Source organism: Zosterops lateralis (genome assembly GCF_965231275.1).
Source record: "Zosterops lateralis genome assembly, chromosome: 3".
Lineage (NCBI taxonomy): Eukaryota > Metazoa > Chordata > Aves > Passeriformes > Zosteropidae > Zosterops > Zosterops lateralis.
The window spans coordinates 26,416,199-26,442,437 of NC_139764.1; the positions used below are offsets into that span (position 1 = coordinate 26,416,199).

Here is a 26,239-nt window from a genome sequence, read left to right on the forward strand (position 1 = left end):
TCCAGGAGGCCACTGGAACCAGCCAGGTGTGTAAATGGATTTCTCAGGGCATCACGACAAGTAGAAATTCCAGGTTCATCTGGCTGAAGGCATACACACTGCTTTCCTTCCAATACCTTCCTGCCTAATGCTGCTGGCTGCCAAGCCCAAATGAGGCTGGAAAATGTGTAGGTAGTATTGGCGAACAGTAGGAAAAAAAATGAATAGCCTGCTTCAGTTGTTTGGGGAGAATTAAGGTTACTCTGAGAGAGAGAACAACAGGGAGCAGCATCAGACGTGCCTGGGGAAAAGCAAGTCTCTGCTCACCAGGGGGATGATATTTTGTTGAAAGACTGGAGAATAGTTAAAACTCAGTTCTGTGCTCTGTATCTAAGATAAGAATAGATGTGGTATAAAGAGCGAGTTTCATCCTGTAGCATGAGAATTGCCTTAAGTTTCTTTGGATTACATTTCTCAACCTTTTTCTTCCCTCCATGCTCACAATCCCTTCCATAACCAAATCATGCCTCTTATGCAGATACAAGGCTGGTGAAGAAGCAGGAAGCATCCCAGCTAGGAGCCAAAATCTCTGATGGAGATTCTAATGAAAATACAATGGGTTACAATGATTTAAAGGTAACATGATTCTAGCTGCATGTTAGAGGAATTACTCTAGCAGGAGCTACCTGAACCAGTGGAAGACAAGCCTTTCAAGGAGCAGTGCAAATGAAGCAGTGCCATGACCTGAAATGGCTTTGGTGCCCAGTAATATCTCCTGTCCCAAGAGACCACTGTAACAGATGGAGCCAGAAGTCATGGACTGAATTAACTCATTGGACATTTTGTAGACATTTATGGACATTCTGCAGAGCTTTCACAGGAGTGGTCCATCAGCTATGGGAATGGTAACTGTAAATTATACCAAAAGGGAGGAAGGAGGGTGCATTGGATAGTGGGGGACCTGAGCAGGACAAACAGTACCTTTAGGGGGTGAAGAATGTGCTGGGTTTGGCTGGGATAGAGTTAATTATCTTCACAGTAGCTAGTATGATCTGTTTTGGATTTGTACTGAGAACAGTGTTGGTAACACAGGGATGTTTTCTTCATTGCTGACCAGTGCACAGCATCAAGTTCCTTCCTGCTCCTTACCAGCAATGGGGCTGGAGGTGCACAGGAAGCTGGAAGGGGACCCAGCCAGGACAGCTGACCCCCAACTGACCAAAGGGACATTCCACACCATACAGCATCGTGCTCAGTATATAAAGCTGGGGGAAGAAGGAGGAAGTGGGGACATTTGGAGTTGCTGTGTTTTACCTTCCCAAGGCACCATTACCCACAACAGAGCCCTGCTTTCCTGGGGATGTCTGAGCACCTGCCTGCCCTTGGGAAGCAGTGAATGAATTCCTTGTTTTCTTTCCTTGCATGCATGGTTTTTACTGTCCCTATTAAACTGCCTTTAACTCAATCCATGAGTTTCCTCCTCTTTGTTCTTCCAGTTCTCTCCACCTCCCTACACAGCTGGAGTGAGAGTGAGTGGCTTTGTGGTGCTTAGCTGTTGGCTGGAGTTAAAAACCATGGCACAGGGTCAGGAGCAGGGCCACTGGAGGGAGCTGATCACTCTGGTGTCATGGCATCAGACTCGGGCAAGGAGATGCAGCCCCAACATGTGCACACAAATATTGTGTAGCATGAGACTCAGAACTGGAAGAGGCTTTGAGTTGAGCAGTGCCCTGCCCCTGAGTCACACCAAACCCCCAGCAATGTGGGCAGGTAAGTGTGTAAATAGGCAGATGTGAATGGAGCCCACAAGGAAGGCTTCCTCTCTTATTCCTGGGGAAATAACCCTGCCAGTGGTGTCACCTCCTAAAAAAGAAATACACCATACAAGACATTAAAAGGAACACATGAATACGCATCTGCAGAGGTGGTGGAGGAAGCAGGTGCTGTTTGCTGTAGCCCTGAACCAGACAGAGCTTGATACCCTTTCTAGGAGAAACATGATGAATCCGTCTTGCACAACAGCAGGAACAGCAAGAGGGTGTTATTCTGGGTACCTGTCACAAACTGTGCTGTGCATCCCAGGGACACACTTGGCTTCTATATACACCCTGTATTACTTTCCCAGTAATCATTTCCAAGCCATACTTCACAATACATGCTACAAAACTTTAAATGTTAATTGGAGAAAACAGTTTCCCTAAGAGCTTATGATAACTTGTGAGCACTATTCCTCCCTACCTCCCTTCCCTCAGCAAGGGTCACTCCCAGCCTTTTTTTCCCTACAACCAAGGCAAGGCAACCCCCAAACACCTTCCTGCCTGGTGCTATCCCAGCAGTTCTCTCCTGTCAGGTTGCTGCTTGGTGCTGTGCACCACATCCCACCATGGAAGCAAACAGATGACCTGACACCAGCTGAGTGTGTGTATCTCCTCAGCACACTACCAAAGCACAGCTTGCTTGCTTTGTTACACGAACCAAAACTGCAAAATTAACTGTTAACAGAGACAGTTCAGTTCCCTCCTACAGCTTGTGCCACAGCCCAGGAGGAAGGAGACAGTGGAATGAAAGGACAACACATTCAAAGCAAGGCCAAGGACCTGCAGTTTGACAGCTCTGTTTCGTGAGTCATTCCCCTTTCTGCTGAAGCCCGGGGCACTGGTCACGCTTAGGGCAGGTGCTGGACCAATTAGCTGGCATGAAAGTCTTAAAATCCAGCACCTAATGGGAGCCAATCACTGGTGCATGTCAAACAAGTGGTACCTTGGATTTTAATTGTCTCCCTCTAGCCTGCTCAGAAAGCCTGGCACTGCAGTTGATCAGCCTGTTGTCCAGAAAACCATGATACAAGCTAGAGGAGTGGGGCTCTCCTTCCCTTTGGAACATGGCTGGCAGCCCTTCTGCAGCAGGCAGCATCCCTGCCAGCTGGGCAGAGGAGCCTGTTCTCTGCCAACCCTCCCCTCCAGCACTGTAACAAACCTTCTGCTAAGCAGCATCAGCCCATTCCACAGCCCCAGTGCTGTTAAATACTCTCCTAAATATTATGAAATGCTGCTGTCATTGTCCCCATGCACATCCCCCTCATGCCATCATCTGCAGGGACCTCTACCTGACTGCTTTAAAATCTCATAAACTTCCCCACTCTTTCTCAAAGCTGGAGTTACTGCTCTCCCTGGTACTCAGGCTGGTTCCTTTAAAGTTATGGCCAAGTCAAAAATAAACCTGTGGTTTAAAAATTGCACAGATATAAGATTTAAAGTCATTATTTATTTCTGCCTTCCTGCCTCCTTCCTCCTTCTAAGTGTTTCTGTGACCAACACTAAATTAAAGAAAGTATAAACAAGGCTGAGGAGAATTCCAGCTAATTTCGAAAGCTAAAAGCAGCATCTCTCCCACCCTATTACTCCCTCCTACTTCTATCCTTGTATTTTATACAAAGGATGGTTTCCCCCCTTCCTACCTTTACTAAACAGATTTTCCAACTCATGCTCCCACATTTAGGCAACTAATGGAACACAGGCAGAGTGGTGTCACTCATTAATGTGAAGCCCAGTGCAGACTTAAGAAGCAGGAGCTTGGTCAGGGAGCTTAGTTTAGAAGTGAAAAACATTTCTTACTTATTTCAAGACACAACCCTGACACTTCTGGCCTTCTCAGAGGCAGAGTGGATGCTTGCATGGACATAAAAGGTCTTTCCAAAACATTTGCACATCTCTCCAACCACAGCTTCACAACTGCCTCATTGCCACAACAGAGAGGTTAAACTCCAAGCCTGGAGATATCCAGGCTGGCACGGGGTTGGCAGTTGGCATCAGACCTGCTGCAGACCCAAAAGCCAGAAGTCTTGCTAATCTCATCAGATTTTTTCACCACCAACATTTCTGGAACCTCTTGACAGCTGCAGCATCTGGACGTAGGGGATACTGAGACTGTGTTTCCTTGTCTTGATCATTTCTAAAGCAGCCATGGAACAGGCAGCCAAGAGGAAGGAGTGAGAAGGGGAGTTCCACGACTCCATGGCACCTTCAGCACAGCTTTGGGTGAAGGCTGGGACCTGAAGCTCCTTGTTATCAGGCAGCATCTGTCAGACTCCAAGAAAGCATCAGGACCCATCAGCCCCTGTAGCAGGTTTTATACTTGAGAAGCACCACCTGCACTGCCCTCTGCAGCAGGAGCAAACCAGGGTCAAACCAGTTATGGAGCACAGCTGAATCAGGCTGAAAGCCAGCTGTGGAGCCATCCAGCCATCCTCACAGGAAACCTCTTCCTGGCCACACATAGAGGGAAGGGATGGGAATGAGGCAGAAACCACTTTTGCCCTCTCTCCCCATCTCTTTAAAAGGCTGCAGGAAGGGCAGCTTTCTCCTTTCCAGGGCAGCTTTGACCTGCCAGGCCTGTGTCCCCTGTGCTGAGAGGATGCAGCAAGCCATCCCACTGCCCTCCCAGGCAAGCCTGCTGCAGTGCCCAGACGGCCCAGGGAGGCACATGGAGGGTGCCCAGCTCAGAGTTTAATCAGGCTTTTTTTTTCAGCCAGTTACCTGGCTCAAGCTTGATTCCCCCTTGAGAAGCACCACCCTGCAAACCCCCACGACGACGGGGCCCCCCTCTGTAGGCTGTGCAAATTGGAATACAAATCAGAGGAAAAAGCTTTCCTCTGTTTGAACAAATTGCTATAGATTCACCCCCGTCTCAGGTCAGAGCCCCCGATGGGAAATATTTTCACTGGCTGACTGCTAATAGACTCTGAAGCAGCCACTGGATCGATACCTGAATAAGAAAATTAGCCAAAGCACACAATCTGATTTTACCTTGTTTTGAATTACAGCAGGTTTGTGTTTATTTCACTCCCTTTTCCCTCCTTCCCTCTCTAGCACGCTTCCCCCATCCTTGCTCCCTGGTTACCTATCTATCAAATCTAGTCAGATTTGTGGGAATATAATAAAGTACATGCAGGAAGATGTAATGCCTTTTGAAAAATGTTTACATGCATTAATATTTTCTAGTGACACTGCAGCGCTACCACTCCCTCAGAGGAGATAGTTCAGGAGCAACAGCAAGAATTCCATACATCCCCCTCAAAAAAGCCATATGCAAACAATTAAAAAAAAATAAATCTTCAAAGTAAGATGGCAACTCAGCTGTACACTCCCTCTCAGAAAACCCAAGAGGTCAGTAGCAAGGTCTCAGTATCAGGAATTCAGCATAATAATAGTGACAACAATAACAACAACAATAACAGCTCAATCCTTTCATTAAGTGTTGGTAGCAATGGGGATGTGTAACCACACCTGGGCTATATTTCAGGTGCAGAGGGGGCTACACAGACACCGGAAGTCATCCTCTTCTTTGAAAGGCTTCACCAGCAAAGGGACAAGCAAAATGCTGCCTTTCACAGAGATTCAGTGCTGTGTTTCTGACAGCTGAACACATGAACCATCCCAACTTCCTAATCCTTTCTTGCTGGTTTAGAGCCTATTTCATTTTAATCTGGGAATGGCCCTAGTAGAAGGGGAGAGACAGAGAAATAGACCACAGATACTAAGCACATTAATGAAAAAAAGCTGCCAGACCAACTGTTCAGATAGGGCATGTTGCCCAGATAAAATTCAGTGGGAGTAAAATAATTCCTTCTACTTCCTACCCCAGCATCCCACTCTCCATGCCACCTACAATTGTGTCAAATGAAGAGAGAAAGCACGGCTCAATCTTCAGCTTCCTGCTCCTGCACATCATGCTGTGAAGCAAAGCCACCAGCCGGGCACCCATGGAGAACTCAAAGTATAAAGAAACCCCAGAGCATCCAACGTGAGATGAGGTCCCCCTGCTACATTAACGCACCACAAGTGGTTTAGAACTAAACAGTCTGAGCAGAACCTCACACCATCCTCTTTATAAAGCTTCCCTGAGAAACGGCACGTTTTTCTTCCTATCCAGTCACTTAGTGCTACACACTAGGGACAGGACCTTCTGCTTTTGACTTGGCACACAGCACAGGGCATCTGCTGGACATTCTCTGCTTTCTATTCAAGGAAACAGACTAGGTATCCCAAGGGCAACCCTGCAAAATCACTTGTGTGTCTAATAAATAAACACATGTATATTATATATACATGCAAATACACATGTGAGTATGTATATACATACATACACACGGCTATTTTACTCCCTGTGATGTGTGGTCAAGGAGTTTAATATCCTTTCCCACTGTCTCGAACCCCATGTTTGTTTAATCTTCATGTTACACTCATGGAAGACTACTAAGTATAACAGTCACCACACATTATGCTGTACATAATGGAGTATGTGCAAATGTCTACCAGCACATCTTCAGTTTCCCTCTTTGTCTGTAGCAGACTATACCAGAAGTTTGCTAATTATGGCATGTTAATCAAGGAACTTTAAGGAGGAGCATAGGCCATAAATGCCATGTAGCAAAGACAACCTCAATCAAAGGGAATAGAAAAGATATTTTTTCAGAAAGCAGCACTTACAGTATGTGATACTAGATCAAGTCCAGTGAAGGACCACCAACATGGCCAGGCAGGTGGAGCATATGGTATATGAAGAAAAGCTGAGAAAAATGTGGGAGGGTTTCTTTGATTGGTTGGTTTGGGTTCTTTTTCTAAGTCTTAAGAGAAGGCAGAACTTACTGCTGTTGCTTAATTGGGAAGGGGTAGATGGAGGGAAGATGGACACAGAATCAGACTCTCCTCAGTGGTGCACAGTAAAAGAAGGGCAAAATCCACCAGACACCACAGAGGAAATTCAGGACAGAATTTATTTTACCACAAAGTTGGTCAAACACCAGTAGCGGGGCCCAGAAAGCGTGGGGACCCTCCATTCTCAGGGAAGATCAAAGTTCATATGGATAAGGCATTTAACATCCTGCTTTAACTTCTAACACCAAAGTAGCTCAGCTTTGAGCAGAGGGCTAGACCAGATGATTTCACAGGCCTCTTCCAACCTCAATCATTCCATGAAGTAACCACACACAAAACCTGGAGATGTATAAAAAAAGGTAAACGCCAAAACCACAAAGGAGAACTATCATGGACATCAGACTTGTTAGTGGATATTTTTCTTCTGACTTACTTGGTTTAGTTTGGTTGATTTTTAAGATTTGTTCCATTATTGCAGATGCTATCACAAATTAACAAGGGTTTTTATGGTTCAGGGCTTCTAAACCAGGCTGCAATCCAGACAGCGGGAATTTTTGTCAGTCCTTTCACTGAGACTCAGACTGAGCCCTCAATTACAATTACTTTGGTGCAGATTTAAACCTCTGGACCTTGCGATCTCCCAGAAAAATGTAAGAGGAATGGAAAGTTACCACAGACTCAGTCCCGACAAAACAGAACTTTTTTGCCTTTAAAAACAAACATCTATTTCCCTCTCTGCTCTGTTTACAGTGTTGATTTTCCCCAGTAGGAAGCTACTGTACCATAACCTTCCTTGAGGACCATAAAAACCACAAAGAGCTTCTGGGAAGGTGGCCACAGAGCTCCCAACACAACGCAAAATGTCACAGCTTTCCCCAGGCAGGGATTCTAGAGAAATCTAGCAGATTATCAGAGACAAAAGCAGTTATTCCCCAATGGATGAGTGATGCCTTTGCTGCAGTACCTACAACTGCACTGCTCATCTAAGGCACCTGGCTGCTGCCATCCAAGGGACTGCACACTCCCAGGGGAGAGCCTCCAAATACTGGGGAGGACGAACAGACCAGCTATGAAAGGGGAAGAGTCACATTACTGAGACCCCTGAAAGATAAAAAAAGGAAGGTCATTCTATGTTTTAAGTAGGTGAAAGCCTCATGCAATTCTTTTCTTCAGCAAAAAGGACAGCACTTATTTCTACTCAACCTAGCTATCCCCAGATGCTGCAGAAGAACTGCAGATTTGGATGTATTACTCATTGGTTACCCAAGAAACAACAATACACTGTTCCAGCAGCAACGAACATTACAAGCACAAAAATATCTTGAGGAGACAGCTTCTTTCACCGCCTAGGGAGGTTCAGTGTATGGAGGTTATTCTGTCCTGGAACATGTGGAAGTTGAGTTTCAGCTTTGTTCCAGCATCAGCATTGGGCTGAGAGGTTTACTGGCCCAGCTGAGCCCCACCAGGCAGGGCAATGCTGCAGGAGACACACCAGCTCCAGAAGCACTCACAGACCTAGGGCCCACACTTCTTGGATGGTGATGACATGATGGAGAAGTGACCAAGGAATGTATCTGCCCAAGAAAGAGGCAATAAAAACATTTTAAAAATGAAATAAAGGCAACAACAGCAATAATGCCTGTGTTAGGAATATAATGAACTGAATTTGTGTATGTAAACCGAAACATTTAGTTGGACAAGGAAGACAAAACAGTCTTTCCACAGTCAGAAAGAAGTGTCTAGGAAAGAAGGCAGGATAAGGGAGCACTGGGAATCTGAAAAGTTATTTGACAGAAAAAAACCCAAGGCAGCTGACAGTAAGTTTCCTCTCCCACTCTGCCTCTAAAATGGAAGCAGTGATGAAAGCTCACACCAGCAAACACTACAGTAGAGATTACTGCTGTGGCTACAGAAGCAGGCCTGGAAGACATCAGCCTTGCCTCAGATCACATCTGATCTCACACACAGTCTCCAAGAGACACAGGAGCTGGCCCTTAAGTCCAGACCCTCAGCTGCATCATGACCACAAGGCCAGGCTCTCACCCCAGTGAGATGACACATTTAATGTGAAAACTGTACAAATAAATACAAAAACATCAACAGAAAGGAAGGAGAGACGTCGACACAGCAGAGATGTCCATCCATTCTGGTCACCAGGGAAATCTGACCACATTATACCCAGGTCTTCTCAGCTGTTTCTCTGCTGTGCTGAGCTCTCTCGTCACCATTCCTTCAGCAGGTGCTGAAGACACTCTGTGCTTCTTCATAAGTGTTCAAAAGCTTTCTGGAAGAGGGTCAGGAAAACACCCCTTATGAGCACTGTGCCTGCTATTTAATCTTATTCATACAAAAAGATCAAACCAAGCTTCCAGCTGCTGTTTGCCTTCAGTGTTGCAGCTCAGTATAAAAGCATCACTTGGGTTTTCTTTGCTACTGCTTCAGCTGTAGGAATTTCTATTGTATCTGGAATTAGCATGCAGGAAGCAGGGGAAAAGGGCTTTCTTCAGTTGCAGACCTCTTACAGGATTTTGTTGACATACTCACTTTATGTGTGAAAGCACAGTCCCCCTTCCTTTGCAAACCCCTCTCTCACAGAGCCAATATGTGTATTTAAAATAATGTACCCCTTTAATACAGCTTTTGTTGTTCAAATAAGTATTATTTTAAGCACAGTGAATTCAGGAAGAATTCTGAAGGTGAAGCAATGGGAACTGAGGAAAGAGAGAAGGCAGATAGGAAGATGGTGGTGACAATGGGACAAAGACTCCCCCCAGCAGGCCCTTATCTCCAAAACAAAATGAGATCCTGAACACCAGCTCTATTTATGTCCCTTCCTTCTAGCTGCGTTTTTTAAGGACACCAGAAAAGTTAGGGAACAAACACAGGTGACAAAAGGCAAGGAGAAAAAACTTCAACTGTAGTGCAATTAAGCAACAGAAAGGAAATATTCCTCTTATTCTGGCATAACAATCCTGTGGGAAAGCAAAGGATGGAGAAAATAAAAAAGAAATTAAAATAATTCTTGCCAGCTACCTCCAATTCACTTCAAGACAGCAAGGAGAGACAAGCCTGCAGTCACTAGAAAAAGATATTTGAGTGGTATCACATATCAGATAAAAGAGCCAAAAAACTTTTGGAATAGAAAAGTCTGCTTTTCCCATTATTCCAAACTGGCCAATGGTAGTGGGACCACGACTTGCAGAGAGTTAAGCTCTGTAGTTCAAGTGTAAGAATTATCCCATTCTGGAATAATCACAAGCACAATCCAAGTTCTCCAGGGTGGGGGTGTTTGAAATCCAAGTGCCCAGACACTTTTCAGGCCAAGAGAAGCAAGAAATTCCCCACAGAAATGACCATCTTCACAGAGGAGGTATGACTAACACTGAAGAAGGCTTCAAGCCATCAGCACCTTGTTATCTAGAAGTCTCTCATACCTTTTCTATGTAGCCTCCCATGGGCAGCTCCATGCAGCTCTGGCTCTTTCTCTCCTTCTTCTCTTTTCCTTCTGCAGTTGCAGCTCACTCCTTCCCATCCCTAGCACAGCTGCCTAACCCTGTCTGTCCCTCACACAGCATCTTACCATTTCTGTTCCTCAGGGGCACAACCTCCTGTCCCTTCCTCCCAACAGCACAGCCAACAGACTCCAACTGAACTCTCTACCAGCTAATTCACTCTTTTATCACACCCATAGCTGGGAAGGCAAGGCTGTTCCCACTCTTTGGTAATTAACAGAGCAATATATTGGGGGCAAGACTGCCTTCAGCACTGTCTCTATCTGTTTTTCCACACCATCTCAGAAAGCAGATCCAAAAACCAGTGACTACAGTGCTTGGCCACTCTGGCAGCACATTACCTGGTGTGCTAAGCCACTGCACTCTGGTGAGACAAAACCAGCACACTTTCTGAAGAGGCCTCAGGCTCCAGGATGTTCTGTGCTCTGGTGACAGATCTGCTGTCAGGTTCTCCAGCAGCAGCTCACCAAAGGCAGCTCAGGGAGTGCCTGAGAGTGACAGCAGAGCAGAGACCACAGCAACCAGGCAGTGATGAAAAGATGCTCACCAATGCAGCCGAGTAGAAACTAAGCTGAAGTTTCAAACTAAAAATGTCTTGAGTGAAAATTTAATGGTGATGTGGTGGGGTGGGGGGGGTGGGGGGCGGGGGAATCAGATGTCCGTGAAAACTGTAAACTACTAATTCAGGACACCACACAAAAACTGTGGCTGCCCTGTCTATGCCCCCTCCCTTCACATCCTGATGAAATCACCTCACTGAGATCATCAACTTCATCTCCAAAACCTCTGTCTGAGGCAGACAAATGGCACCATCTTCCATCCACACAAACAGAAGGGCAGAGGAAACGAACAGATTTGAACATTTTTTGAGATTTAAAGTGAGTTTATTTGTTGCTGGTTGTTATGTTTTGGGTTTTTTTTCTACTTGGCTTACACTGAAGTCTTTAAAATAAAAACGTCACAAAGACAGACTGACAGCAACAAGAACCAAGTCATTATGTGCAGCATTTTAGGCCAGCATTTTTATGAGAGCAACAGCTCAGTTGGATTTAACTACCTGTCTTGGAATTAAAATGCTATCTACAGGAGTAGCACAGCAGAGCCAAAAACTGTATCCAGGAAAGTGAATCCTCTAAGATTTACTCCACCCTGCTTCTAACTTCTTTTTTCCCTGAGGATCTGAGGAAACTCAAACATTTCTCCTGGTCAGGCAGTAGCAGAGGCTTGAGTCAGAGTTTGGCCAGCAGTTTTTGCTGACAGATCACAGGCACAAGGGCTGCCTGCTCACACCCACATATAGCAGCGTCACTTCTTCTGGGCTAACGAGTAAAAAGTCATCCGTGTCATCAAGGTGAGCAGGTGTGACAAAGCACATATGAGAGCTAAGGAGCTAAGATATCAACAAAAATCCAATCAGCCAAACACACCTCAAAAACTAACTACAATGACTCACTGGATCAGACAAAGTGGGAGAAATACAATACAGGAAAAATCAGTTAGTTCAGCAACTGATCCCCTTAATTACAAACTATCACCCACTTGACACCACCTGGGATTTGGGCTCCAGCCTTGTTGACACCTGCATTTGTTCACCCACAGACAACAGCAATGTTCACAGAGCATCAAGGACCCTAAAAAAAGGCATCTAGAAGTACATATATGAATGCTACATTTATTCCCCTCTTTCTTGCAATGGAGGTGCTAAGACAAAACCTCTTCTACATAACCCTGAACTTACAGCTATTGCTTTCTGGCTGAAGCAGGGAAGGCTTCTGCCTGACAGGGATGGCATTTCTCACTTGCTCTTTTAATCCTTCATTTTCAACAGCAACAATGTCATGGGTATTATCGTGAGATCAATGAAAGAAAGAAATATTCTCATTCCTCAAACTTACACACCATCAACAGCATCCATTTTTTTTCTCTCTTTCATTTGTTGGGTTTTTTTGTTTGTTTGGTTTTGTTTTTTTTACATCCAGCAATAGCTAGAAACATTTCCTTCTCATGTCCCTGTCTACCCCACCAAGCACATCCCAGATCTTAGTATTTTTGGCATTTTTCCCTGTTTCATCCTTCTGCAAAGTTTTGATTCAGGGCTAGCAAGCAAAAAGCCCATGGTTTCCTTGCCCCAACATCCTCACTTACTGCTTCCTCTAGACTTGCTTTGAGACAACCAAATGTAATTCTTAAACTGAACTCTGTCTTATTAAGCATCAGTTCTGCTGGAGCTTTATGGCACACTGTTCTATGCAAGGAAACAAAGTTTGCGATGCTGTGGTGGGGGCTGATTCCTCATTTTTCTCTGCTGCTCTTTTAAGTTTCTCTACAAAATGCCCTGCTGACCCAACTGAAGCTGAGTGATAAGCAGCTGATCTACTGTCTCTTACCCAACGTCTCCCATCTAAAACCATCTCCTTAAGCAAGCCATATGCTGCAAACACACTTTGAAATGTCTCCATAATAATCCAAGAAGCAGAACTGTTTGTCAAATAGCACACGCACTACTGCTGGCCACTTGGAATAACCATCAGCCACAAGTAGGTACATATGCTCATTGTGATCTGCAAAAATCAGCGTGGCATCTTTGCCAAGGCTTAGCAAATGCCAGAGTGGTTTTTGGTTTCAGTAACTAACATTCACTTTGGCTAATTTCTCCTTCTACATGGAGTTCCAAGCCTGATTACCAACCACAAATATGTAGCAAATTGCTTTTTTCAATTTGTTGCGGTGATATTCATGCCTCTCACCCAACATCCCAACATGAAAGATTTATGGTATTAATCATGCGCATCATAGTAAACAGTCATTCTCTACTGTCAATTGAATTTTTCTGCTGAAATAAGGATGAAAGTGCTGAGCTGCTTCTCGTTTGACCAGCCAGAACACAAACTATTATTGTGCTATTTTAACCAAAGCTGGGGCTTAGTTTCTATGGGTAACGTCTTCAGATGCAGCTACATGGTACAGGAGCTTGACTATCCTATTTTGAAAAAACAATTTAGAAACTTAATCACAGCTAAATGCAGGGCTCGTCTATGCAAGGAGCTACTCAGAAATAGCTTTTCAAAATTAGAGATTAATTCCAGACCTGTTGTTCAGAGGTTCTCTTTCACCACAGCAAACTGCATTAAGCCAGTTTACTCTCCTGCATCTTTGCTTGCTTGAAAGACACCACAGATCTAGAAGAACCCTGGCATTTGTCTTGCAAGAGTTCACAGCTATGGGACTGCAGCAGTTAAGGTGCTGCAGCCATCAAACTTCAAACTGCACCTCACAATAGGCCAGCTAGTTGGACTTACAGGATTCCCATGCAGTGGCACAGGCAGCAGTTGAGTTGACTATAGTTGTTCACACTGCAGCCATAAAGGAAGCATGAACCTGGTGTAGGTGCCTCACAGTTTATCTATCAAGGAGTCAAGTGCAGTATGTCACTGCTGGGTGATCCCAGGCCCAGGGGGCTCAGCACACACCACAGGGCTCACCCAGGATGTTGCACGAGTGGCTGGAGCACAGGCCAGGCTGAGCGCCACGCTGTTACTGCTGCACTGCAATCAGTAACCAAAACTGCAAATTTAAAGCTAGCTCAAGAGTGCACCCACAAGTCACAGTCCTACTTTTCTGTAGGCGGAGTGTGTGTGTGCACTGTAAGTCAAACTGTCAAACAAATACCACTGACACCAGGTCCTTTTGGTCTTCATTAGCATTTGGGAAACAAACACTAGAAATTTCTCTCTGTCTTCATACTTGTAAGAAAACTAATATGGTTTAGCACAGACTGAAAATGAAAAAATGTGTTGGAATATTCATATATCCTTTTTGCTTCTTCAAAAGCTGTGCTCTGCTCTGGCACCCAGCCATATTTGAGTCATAGCACTTGATATCACAACTTCTCCTTTGTCCTAGGTACTGTCCCTAATCATGTACATACTTTTCTTCCCATCCTAAATCTTTGCTCCTTCATGGCAAACACAGCCTTTCTGTCTTTCCACTGGGCATCATCAATAGTCATTTAACCTCCTCCATTCATGACAGAAGTTTTCCATAGCAAGAAATACTGCTTCTTGGATCAAGTGAAAAATAATTTAAATTGTTGCAGTGAGTCAACAGTTTCTAAAACTGATCCTTCTGCACAGCAAAGACATGTGTAGCCACAACTGAAAGATTTCTGCCTCTCCCAGTGCTGTACAGTAAGGCTCAACTTCTAGACCTCCAAAGGGTGTCCTAAAGCAAATCCTAACCTGTGTTAAAGATGAGCTAAATTAGTAGTAAATGACAAAACATGGGTTTGTTTTCTTACTAAAAAAGCTTGATTCAGCAATAACTGGATCACAGCCTATTTTCAATGGCTTATGCCTCCTTATTGAGGATGTATTTACCTTGGATCTATCAGCCACAGGGATTGCACTTAATACCAGAGCACTTTACCAGAGAGAAAAGGATGGTTAAAACTTTGCTGATGTTTGATTCTCCATTCTGCCATGGGCAAATCACTTAATCTCCATCTCATTTCCCCACAAGCAGAGTGGAATGACCTGGCAATAGAAGGATCATAAAGGTGGAAGTTCATAGATATTAAAAGAATGGGAGACACATAAGCCCACAAGAAATCTTACATGTACACTGTGAGAGGGATTTTCAGGGTCTATCAAGTGCAGATGCCCCTACCAGTTAAATATTCTTAACACTCCAGCTGTATTAACTTGACTGGCAGGGGAATTCAGTCTCCCATCTCCAGCTGGCTCTTGCTACTCAGGTTACTTTTATAAGTCTCAACTTCTCCCTCTTCTGCTATTCTGAGGAATGCTCTAAGTCAGAATAATCCATTTATTAAAGTTAAGAAAAGACACTCATTCTTCACTCTGAATCTGTGAATGCCTTTTTCTGCCATGCAAGGCACGCAACAAGCACCAGAAGGTGAAACAGTATTTGTAAGCAAAACCCATTTTGACATGTTTCTCAAACATCTGTCTGAACCACATCTTTGTTTTTGCTTTTTATTTCATCACAAAGGCACACAGGAGATGCACAAGATTCCCATCCACATTTATTTTAAAACAATTTACGCTAATTAGTGAAGGACCATTTCCTTCCGAAACAGAAGCAGCAATAGCAAGCAGTTACTCTTGTATTAAATGTCCACCTGCAGACATCCTAAAGCTTTTCTCACAGCTTGACTTTAGCTTTCAATGTTTTGTCAGTTCTTCTTTAGGCAACATTTGCTAATTTGTCTTCAGAAAGTGCCGTTCTTACTGCACCTTTGTCAATTGCTATCCTCACCCTGCCATTTCCATTTACATGAGCCCAGCAAAAGTATCTGGATGCCATTTGTCCTACACTACAGCTCACAGTGGAGAGAAACCACAAGCCACCGGATCCCAGCCAGGAGGATTTTTAGTTATATCGGTGGTGTCTCCTCTGTGCAAGCTAAAGCAAAGGGTAACAGCCATGAGTGATTTTCAGCACGAGTGAAAAAGGAGCCACAAGAAAGCAAGAGGCTGGCCAGAGCAATAAAAGCTGCTTGAGGTCCTTGCTTGCCGCCTCAATTCACCCTCTCCCTGGAGGTCTGCAGCCCAGCACAGAGCCATGACCTGCTCATAGAGCAGTACTGGCAATTTCACATCAGCAGGCCACTCCAGCGCCACGGCTGTCCCCAGTGGGCTGTCCTGCCCTATTCACAACCACTGAAATATAGAACTGTGGCTACACATATGCTCCTCGCTGGCACAATACTGAGAACACTGAGTGCTTTACAGAAGGAGCATCCTTCTCAGAGGAGTTCAAGCATTACTAGAACCATAAAGCTCTGTGTTCATTTTGGGAATACAGTCACAAGCACACACTGGAGTAACCACATTGCTTAGTCTAGAAGAACAAGTGGAAAATTTAAAGAGCTAATAATTTACATTCATCTGCCTCTCTAATTCCTGGTTAACTTTAGGTGTCTCCTTTTGCCAGCCACAGGCCAGGATATTTGGGCATTAAAACTAAAGCTTTAATAGTCAGAAGCTGACCTTGGATACAGCATGGCAAATACAGTGGTGCAAAGAACTCTCTGCAGGCAGCCACAATGCTCAGAAGACACTGTTTCCCTAGGCTAGGGCCCCTAAGCCATGTTTTCCAAGGGCCAAAGCACCAGCACCAATCCTACACCTCTGCTGTGGGCCACTCAGCTCTGCTGCTCACAGCACCAGGGCTACAGATACATCACAGCACCAATGACCTCAACTGAGAATTTCAAAGCCCAATAGTCAGACATCACCTTGCTGTCTTTTCTTCCTCTCCCAGAGCAAGGCCAGGCATGAGTATCCCTCTTCCCTCACATCCATTCAGATTGCTTAAATCCTACCTTTCCAAGAACCAAAACCAACCAAACAAAAGCCTAAACAAACAAACCAAAACAAAACTCCCCAAACCACAACTACACAGATATGTTAAAAAAAAAAAAAAAAAAAAAAAAAAAAAGAGGGAAAACCTAATGAAGGATTTAAGAGCCCTGCACTCACTTTTTTGTATGATCTTTGTTTGGAAATGGACAAGAAGGAGTGGAATAATAGCACGTTCATAATTCAGGAGAGAGTGGGAGAGGAAAGAGAGAGAAAGGAAAACAAGTAGAAAAGGGGAAGTAGTAAAAAACCCCCCAAAACCAAAAAAAAAAAAAAAAAAAAAACCGGCGAGGGCGGGAGTTGGTTATGTAGTGCTTGGGTACAATTTGACAGAGCTCCAGATCCTAAAACAAACGCGAGACAGATGCAAAGAGGGGGAACAGACGCAAGGAGCCAGCGCCAAAACCTGGACGCGGCAGCTCCATCCCGGGCGCTCGCTCCATACAGCATCCCGGAAGACGGCGGGAAGACGGCCAGCGGGATCCCGCCCGAAGCCCGCCAAGGGAGGAAGGAGCCGCCTGAGGGTGTCCCAGTGTACCCGGGGCCCGCCCCAGCGTGTCCGGCCGGGAGCGCTCCCGGGGAAGCGCCGGGCAAGGGGCGCTCCCAAGGCCTCCCTCTGCCGGGCGGCGGCGGAGGCGCGGCCCCCCCGCCCAGCTGCGCCCCGCGGCCACAGCTGGAGAGGAGCCCGCCCGCAGCACGGGGAGGACGGGCAGCCTCCTCCTCGGCTGGGAGGGGAAGCAAGAGCCGCCTGCGGCGGCGCTTTCTGGGCAGAAGTGACGGAAAAGAAGCGGGAGGCTAAACCTTCGTTCCGAGAAACACCTGGGCACAAAGGCTCCCTGCCTCCCATCGTGTGCTGTCCCAGCTAACGTGGGGTATCAGCCCTTCTGCCGCTGGAATTTCGTTGAGACAAGATCAGCTGTCCTTTTCCTGCTCCACTTCTCCAGCTCTTTCCCAGCTCTTTAATGCAGCACTTTTGAGTCTCAGCTCCATGGACTGTCACACATTTTTCTTCTTTTAAACAGAAGGCAAGTACTTAGCTATAAGAAACAAACTTTGTTTTTCTTCAATCACCTTCCCCAAATGAGGGGTGGATGAAAGCTCTTTTTTCTTTTCAAATCCATGTACTTTGGATCCTACCAGAGTAGAGATCTCACCAGTTAAACATGGGCACAGAGACATAAAACACACAAATTCTCCTTTTCCACTTCTCAACACATCACTCTCTCTGGTGGATCCTGAAGGCCTTCCCAGATCAGCATTCTGCTGTGTGGTGTCAATCCCATAGCTCTCCCCTTCCTTCCACAAGCCCAGGACACATTGGCACATTTTACCCTTTTGATTTAAAAATGTACCCCACCAGAGGATGTTGATCAGCAGAAAGTGTCTTGGACACAGGCACCTGGTGTGTTCACCTTGACTGCCTGAGAGCAGAAATAGTCTCAAAGTTTTCTTAACAGTTTCAGCATACCCAAGATCTGGGCTACCAGGTATGGCCTAAAGGAACATATACTGTATCACCAGATGTGGGTACCCACAGCCTTTCCAAGAAGAAGCCAACATTATCCACTGTCTTTTGTCTAGAGGGCTTCCCACAGCAAAACACAACCCTTTCTGACAACCCTCTGCACAAAAAATACCAACATCTCACCTGATGAGAACTTCACCAATTAACTGTCTCTCCAGAGCTACACCTGCAGACCAGTTGCCTGTGGACTTACCTTATGCCACCTAAAGAAGCCTTTTGCAGGTAGAGTTTGGGACATTTCCATGAACAGAGTAAGAAACACCCTCCACCCCAAGCTGTCTTTCACTAGTAGAAAAGCATCTCTCTCTATTGCTTTTATCAGCACAATGGCACTGGGCAGAAAACAATTTTTCCCCACCCCCCAACCTCTGCCCTCCTGATTACAAGCCATAGCCATGCAGGCATGGTTCTTAGCTTAATGCTAATAGACTATGCTTAATGAACCAGTGTGTATAGAGGGAGGGACTGGAAGCCTGAAACCACACAATTCAAGCAAGCAGAATAGCAGTAACTCATCAAAACACAGGCAAAACAGTAGGGCTTCTGGTTGATGGGAAGTGTCACAAGATCCCTGAGTTACCAGCATGGAAATCATTTTTATCTTTACTTTAAAATAAGAACAGCAGCCTCAGCAGCACAGCATCCCTTACTGCCACTACTGAATTACTGTCTTGAACCTCCAGGGCCATCTTGTGCTGCATCTTCCACTTATTGGGAGTCACTTACCTACCTCCCCCTCTTTCAAATTCATCTGAAATCATATATATATTTCAGAAACTCCAGTCTGAACTTGACACGGTGATAATTTTAAAAGCTGTGCTGCTCATGTCAAATTATTCAACATCTGTCTTCATGTTCCCACAAAAATTAGCATAGGATGGTGGTTTCTGATGACACCTATAGTGAAATATTTTGACTTCATCCAGCAAGTTGCAAACAACCTGTCAAGAGGATAATGTCAGTTTTCTAGTACTGCATATTAAAGTCAATTGAGGGCATATCTGGTGTATGAAGCTACTGACCTGACCTAAAACCAGAGGCTCTAGTGCCACAGAAGAATGAATCTGACACATTACAACTGAAGGCATTCTGAAGGACTGAGCTGGACAGATTTAATGCCTTGACCTTAAAGAGATAATCAAGAACTATGCAAGTCTTGGACCAACCCAGTCCATTGGTGAAACTATTCCTGTGGCACTCCAGTTAAAATACTCATTCCTCAAAAGACTGTCTGTATACAGCCTAGGCCAACACAGACTGAAGAGCTGGGCAACAAAGAGAAATGATTGAGTACAGAGGATGTGTGTACATCCATGTATATTTGCATACACACACACATATATTTAGTTTGGAGGACCACAGTGCTCAAGCATTGCATTTGCCCAACACAATCAGCCAAGAAATGGCTCACAGGAGCCAGCTCCATCATTCCTGTAGCCAGCAATCTCTTCAGCCATTTCTGAAGACACAAGGTGCACTGAGATGATGGCAAGGCAGCTGAAGAGTTCCATGTCCTGGCCCCCTGCTACTGCTGGCAAAACAGCTCTAGGCAGAGGCACATGAGAGGGATGGGTTCAGATCAGCAGGCTCCAGGTGACATTAGAGTGCCTGTGCCCCAGAAACTCTCAGCAGAAGACATGGACGCATACAGGTGGCAAGAGGGTGTGAGGCAGCCTACATTAAAAAGAACTCTAGGAAAAATGGTTCTACTTTAAAAAAAAAAAAACAGGTAAAAGGGGCAGGAAACAAATCATGTCATGTGTACATGAAATGAAAAAGTGTGGATGTTTACAGCCTAAACACTGGATATTTTACTATGACACTCCTCCATCATAGACACAAGAAAACAGTCTTCCACTAGTTTGGGTTAGGGTTTTTTTGCTGTTTGTAGTGGCATCTCAGGGATGATTCAATGTGCTGGTGTCTCTTAAAACAAAGAGCTTTAACAAGTCATTTATTCCCCACCTCTGAGGCCAGGGCAGGACTACTTGACACTCCAAGTGCTTTGCCCCACCAGTTTCAAGTGCAGCCCACCCAGTCCCTCTGATCATGGTGCCAGGCAGCTTTCCTTGCTGTCCAGCCTAAACATTTCCTTTAATTCTGTTTCCACCACCTTGCTGTACGTAGCCCCTCACCACACACTGTGATGCCCATTCCCGCAATATCTTTTCTGCAGCTGAATTAGGAGAGGCAGGGGACAAAATATCCCACTTTCTTATTCTGCCTAAAAGATTGCTGCCAATCAGTGGGGCTGTGCTAATTGCAAAACAGCCCAGAAATGTTAATTATACACTGCACATGGAGCAAGAACAGCAGCAGCACTGTGCACACCAAACCAGAGCTACCCAAGTCCTGGAATCTAGAAGGCAGTGGGAGACAAGAGGCATACTTTTTTCCTTTGAATGCCAGCACCACGCCCCAATCCTCCTCTCTCAGTCTAACTTACAGTCTTAAAGTGCTGATAACTCCAAGCCTTGAAGGGCAAGTCCTCTGTTTCCTTACCTCTTTCTTCCTTCCTCCTCCTCAATTCTGACATTTTCTAGAGATCTATTACAGCCGGTTTCTCATCTTGACCAGAAGCATTAACACACCAGGACTGAAAAGCACATGCAGTCTGGGAAATAGGCTACCACAAAAGACTGATAAAAGTTGCCTCTTGGCAGCCTGCTGAATTGCCTTCCCCATCAGGCCAGCCTTGTCTCACTGCAACAAACAAGGCTGAAAGAATGGGATCAGCTAATGAGGAGAGGGTTTTAGACACACTTCAGTCATTACAACAAATGCCAATTTATATAACAAGCCTCTTCAGGTAGCAGGCAAAAAGCACCTTGACTCCTAATTAAATTGCACCTCGATTGCAAATGCTTCTTTCCCAGAACCCCCGTTACACACATTTTATTTATACCATTCATCTCAATAAACCTCTCCAACAACTGTGCTCTCCCAGACAGAGGTCTTTTTGTGCGCATCCATGTGGGTGTATTATTTAAAGGGTACATCACATGGATACTTTATCTTGTTTAATCTGATTTAATCTCATGAGATTTGCTAAAGTAAAATATATTTATAGACTCATATAGACGTCTCCCCAGTCTCCACTGCCAATATGCAAAGGCAGGAAAAGAGATCTGAGCCGTGACACTTGAGTACCAATAATTTTTACATTAGGTGCCACATGAGATCAACATTGACAACACAGAATGCTGAAGTACAGCTTAAAGCTATGGCAAGAGACCAATATAGAGAAAAAAACCCAAGTGGAGGAGGGACTAATTTCTAATCCTGCTTTTTATTTATCCTTGTACATATAAGAATATTAATCCAGCTCGGCTTGAGCCATCAGTAACAGGAATCTCACATCCAAAGAAACAGTGCTGGCTGCAGAAGGCATGAAATCAGCCCAGGCTGGAGGACTAAAAGCAGAATTGATAAAGACAATATGAAAACTATTAGTCACCGTCCAAGTTTGCAGCATGCTGATTCCACGAGACACTGCTCTGGGCTGCACTCAGCGACAACTGTGTATTAAGACTCCTGTTGTTTGATAGTTTGAAGAGGCAGGGGTGGGAAGAGGAAGGAAGACACTAGATTTCCCCTTTGCGTAGTTAAGTGAGAGAACAGATAGAAGTAGTGGATCATTTTGGCTTAAAAGGATGCCTTCATCTTAGTGTATGTCTGCATCTGTGCTTTCTTTTGTACACAGCTTCTTCAATCTCTCTCTGAGAGAAAAAGACAAAAACATCAGTAAGTTATTCTGAAGATCTAATAACAGCAACTCTGTCAAATGCAAGTTCACTGAAGTGTATGAAAAAATACAACAGGCAACCCTCTAAAGCACATTCAAGCAATCCTGCTTTTAAGCTCTGTCCCTCTTGCTACAGTCCTAAGCAGTGAGTCCATTCTACAGAAACTGACAGCTATTCAGCAGCAAACACACTGAAGTGAAATAATAAAAGTTCAGCTAGAAGCAGATTACCTGTTTTAAAGGATTAAATTATATGCTCTGACCAGGTTTCTGTAACACAAACTCATTCTACTCCTCATCTTTCCAGCCTTTCAAGGGTCACACAATTTTCGTCTGGATATGCAGACTGGGAGAAAACACATATACTGAGAAGAAGAAAGAAAAAAAATAAAGGAAGCTAAACACCCTCTATTTAAAACCGTTATTTTACAAAACAGACCCAAACTCAAATTAACATCCCAGTCCTCAAGGAGAAAGGAGGAATTGTTTCCATTAAAGAAATACATCATTAAAAAGTGACCTACAAAGACTTACCCATAGTCAGTGAGACTGAACTGATCTTTGCCAGAGCTCACACAAGAGACTGGCTGCGTGCTGTTAAAAAAGAGGGAGCGGGGGGGCTGGATTCTCTCACTGGGGTCTCTCTCTTCAGAGCTCAGAGAGCTTGGCTTGTTAGAGGCAGTGGCATGCCTTCCAGAAGGACTTAACAGCAACGCACAACTGACTTGTAAGCCAAGATAAAGCCGGCTTGTTATGAGAGACAAGTCTTGTGGGTTGCTTTTATTTATTTTTTCCCAGTGTATTGGAAATGCAGATCTTGTAAAGCAAGAATTCAGACAGGGCTGGGAGAGGGAAAGGGGGGCTGCACGTCTGGCTAAACTCAATCCCGGGTGTTCTTTCAGCCCCGGGGCTTGTGCTCGGCAGCCCGGGGTGTCACCCCCGCCTCTGCCCTCGCACTGAGGGGCTGCAGAAGCCAAACCTCTCATGGGGAGACCACCCGAGCTCGCCATTCGCCACCCTGCCTGCAAACAACGAGTGGAAGTAAGCCCTGTAAATGCAAAAAAAAAACCCCAATAAATAATAGTAAAAAAAAAATGAAAAAAAAAAAAAAATCAAGCAGCTTGGCATCATCTCTGCCACAGACCACAACCCACCCATCTCCATCACCTTAAGAAGAAAATCTGCAGCAAAGTTCCACGGGGTGCAAAGCCCGGCGGGGATGGGGCCCCGCGGAGCCGGGTGGAGCCGCATCCCCCGGCAGGCAGAGAACGGGAGCGGCCAGCCCGTCTCCCTGCCCTCCCTGCCCTCCTGCTGCCCGTGCCGCTGCTCCTGACAGCGAGGAAACCCGCAAGCGCATCGCCGACAAGAGATGCTCCGTCCTCCCCCTGCCCCAAAGCAAACGCAACTCGGAGGTGCTCCCGGAGCCGCCCCCGCCGGCAGCAGCGGGAGAGCTCCTCTCTGGGGAGAGGGGAGAGGGCCGGGGCTCCAGGCGCTCCCCGGCACTCCCGCCGGCGGTCCCTCCTGCCAGCTCCGCGGATTCCTACATGGGAGGCGGCCAGAGGTTACGGCCAGGAATTACGAAGTAGCTACAGGCGCTGGAAGCCCTATTGCTGCGTCAGGCTGAGACGAGGTTCGGCGGCATCGTTCACTTTCTCCTGCAGGTGCTTTTTAACTTTGATCCCACCGCCGCCGTGTGCGCCCTCGCCCCCCAGCCCTCCTCGCCCCTCCCTGGCAAACAGCGTCTCTTACCGTACACCCCTTGTCCCCTGCTGTACGCCGGCACCAGAGACAGGAATAAAAAACAGATCATGTCCATCTTCAAGGCAGAGCCCTCATCGCCGGCGAAGAAAAACAGCCAAAAGAGCTCAGGCAGCATCCGGCGGGGGAGCAGGAGCAGCCGAGAGGCTCCCGAATCGCCGCCCCATGCGCCCCGCTCCGGCCGGAGCAAGGGACCCCCACACTGGGGCCGCCTGGGGGGAAAATATAAAATTTGGGGAGAAAAAAAAAGAAAAAAAAAAAAAAAAAAAAAGGCGAGAAAGGAAAAAAAAAAAAATAAAGGAGGGAGAGAGCGAGAGAAGGAGGCAGGGAGGGCAGAAAGGCGGAGCGCCGCTTCCCGCTCCCCTTGGCCAGGTTGCTGGAGGGTCTCCGGGCGAAGGGGCAGCCGCGCCGGGGCACGGGAAAGGCCAGCCCGGGGGCACCGGGCTAGGGCAGGAGCGGGGCCCGGGCCAGCCCGGCGCTATCCCCCGATCCCTGCGGGAAACGGGCTCCTTTGTTCAGCGGGAGCCGCCGAGCGCTGCCCCAAGTCCCGCTGTGCCCCAAGTGCTGCCAACTGGGGCCAACTTGAGTGAGCGAGTCCTCGCCCTCCCTCCTCCTGGCGAGGCTCTGGCCGCAGCCCCCGGAGCGGACCGGGAGAAAGGAGAAGGAGGTGGAGAAAAAGGGGGGAAGCGAGGGTGGGGGGCAGGAGCCAGCTGCTGAAAGGCGGAGGAAGGGATAGGTGATTCTCGCTCCTCTTTTCCAGATCTTCTGAGGAGGGGATTGTTGTAATTAATCAAATCCGGGAAGGATTTTTTTTTTTTTTTTTCAAAAGCGGCTCCCAAGAGCTCTCCCAGCTGCACTGCGCCGCCCCGACCAGCCTGAAGGGAGAAGCAAGCGAGGAGCAGACAGAGCTGCAGCTCAGCCCGGCTCTCCTCGCCTCCTCCCCAGCCTGCCAGCTCCTTCACCCTTCAAAACTTTCCCTCATGTTGTGTGGGTGCGTCGCCTCCGTTCTTGCCCGCAGAGGATTTGCAGCTGTACAGGAGCCCGCGTCCCTCTCCCTCGACGGCTGCCGGAGCTCCTATGGGAACTAACGGGCTGCGACTGGAAGGTGGCCGACAATGAGGGACAAGAAGCTGGATAAAGTTGAGCTACTCCTGGAAACCGCTTGGGAGGTCCCTACCCCACGGCTTTTTCCTGAAGCGGCCAAAATCTCCTGGAAAAGTTGCCGGGAACGTCCCCGCTCCTCAGGCGGCCCCGGGGCGCTCCGCTCCTCTGGGCCCCGACGGGGCGTCCGGGCCTTCCCGCGCCGCCAGCGCCTCAGCCCTCCCTGCTGCCTGCCGCCTCTGCCAGCCAAGCCTTATGCTCTACTCCCTCGGCTTTCCAGGTTTTCCCCCTACCCTCCTCACCGTTTCATTCCCCTTCGCTTAAAAAAAAAAAAAAAAAAAAAAAAAAAAAAAAGAAAATGAGCCAATTAAAGCGGGCGTGCTGGGGAGAGCCCTGCCTCCTGCCCAATTCTGCGAGCCTCGCCCCGGCCCAATTACAGACAAGACCGCAAGGCTGGGAGAAGGAAAGAGGGACCTGCTTCGGGCGGGAGAGCCAGCGATTGTCAGTACGGGGTGCTGAACATCCGCAGGACCCTCGCCACAAGGTCGGCTCCTCCCGGCTGGGACTCGAGATGCCAAGGGATGGGGGGCAGCGCAGGTTTGTGGGGTGTTTCCCGTGCTGGCGCTCGCTGGTGCCAGCAAAGTTTTTTGGGCCCCCCCAGGTAGGTTTCAGGCTGGCGGGGCTGCCCTGTGCATGCTGCTGGGATCGGCGGGGCGGGGATGCTGAGCGGGGCCCCGGCCCGGCTGGTGCTCCTACATGGAACCCGGAGCAGGAAGATGTGCATGTCCCCCTCCCCGTGCCCCCACCCCGTGCAGGGCCCGGGCGAGAGGCCAGGAGGAGGAAGAGGATGGATGATGATGCTGCTGTGCGAGCCCTGAGCATCACCGCCGGCAGCGGGGGCTACGCTGCTTCGCCATCCCCGTCCCCGTCTGCTGTGCTAGCGAGACAAAACGCTTCTTCTGGGAAGCCTAGAAATGCCTAGCCCGGGTCCATAGCAATGAGGCAGACCGTAGAGCGGAGGCAGCGCCGTGGAAACCCCTGTCAGCGGCGCGTTGTGCTCCCGGGCTGATGAGAGTGTCCCTTGGCGACAGCGCATCCTCTCCGGCTCTTCCTCGGGGCTGGCCCCGGCTCTGCCCTGCCCCGCCGCCCTGCATCCCCTCCCGCTCCCCGCCGCAGCTGCCGAGGGGTGCAGGACCAGCAGGCACTGAGCTGTCGTGTGAGCAAGTCACTCCCTGGATAATAATGTTATTGGAAAAAAAAAGTCTAAAGATATGGCCCAAAGAGCGGCTGGCTGCGCAGTCATGCTCTAACAAACAAGTAATTAATATATATATATATAGCCCCTAATTAGCAAGTAGTTATTCCCATTGTGAACGGTGCCCAGTGAGAAAGAGAAAAGCAGTAGCATGCACCAGGAAAACAGCAACGATACAGACAGGACAGCATCACTCCAGAGCCCAGAGTCCCCCCAGTGTTTGGCATCCATGTGTGTGGGAGGCATGGCAGGCATTCCCCACTGGACTCTATTCTGTCACTTATCAGGATACCACCAGCATAAAACTGCCTTGTTTGTTTTTGTG

At 47.0% G+C, this 26,239-nt stretch overlaps 1 protein-coding gene across 1 annotated transcript in view; it reads right to left on the reverse strand.

The window, feature by feature from the left end:
• The window catches only part of MDGA1 (MAM domain containing glycosylphosphatidylinositol anchor 1), a 139,387-nt gene extending 114,795 nt beyond the window's left edge, over window positions 1-24,592 (reverse strand). The window contains exon 1 of the mRNA XM_083857414.1: window positions 23,550-24,592. Coding sequence (XP_083713540.1) covers window positions 23,550-23,676 — 127 coding nt within the window. The 5' untranslated portion in view covers window positions 23,677-24,592. The remainder of the gene's footprint in view (window positions 1-23,549) is intronic.
• Window positions 24,593-26,239: the final 1,647 nt, after the last annotated feature.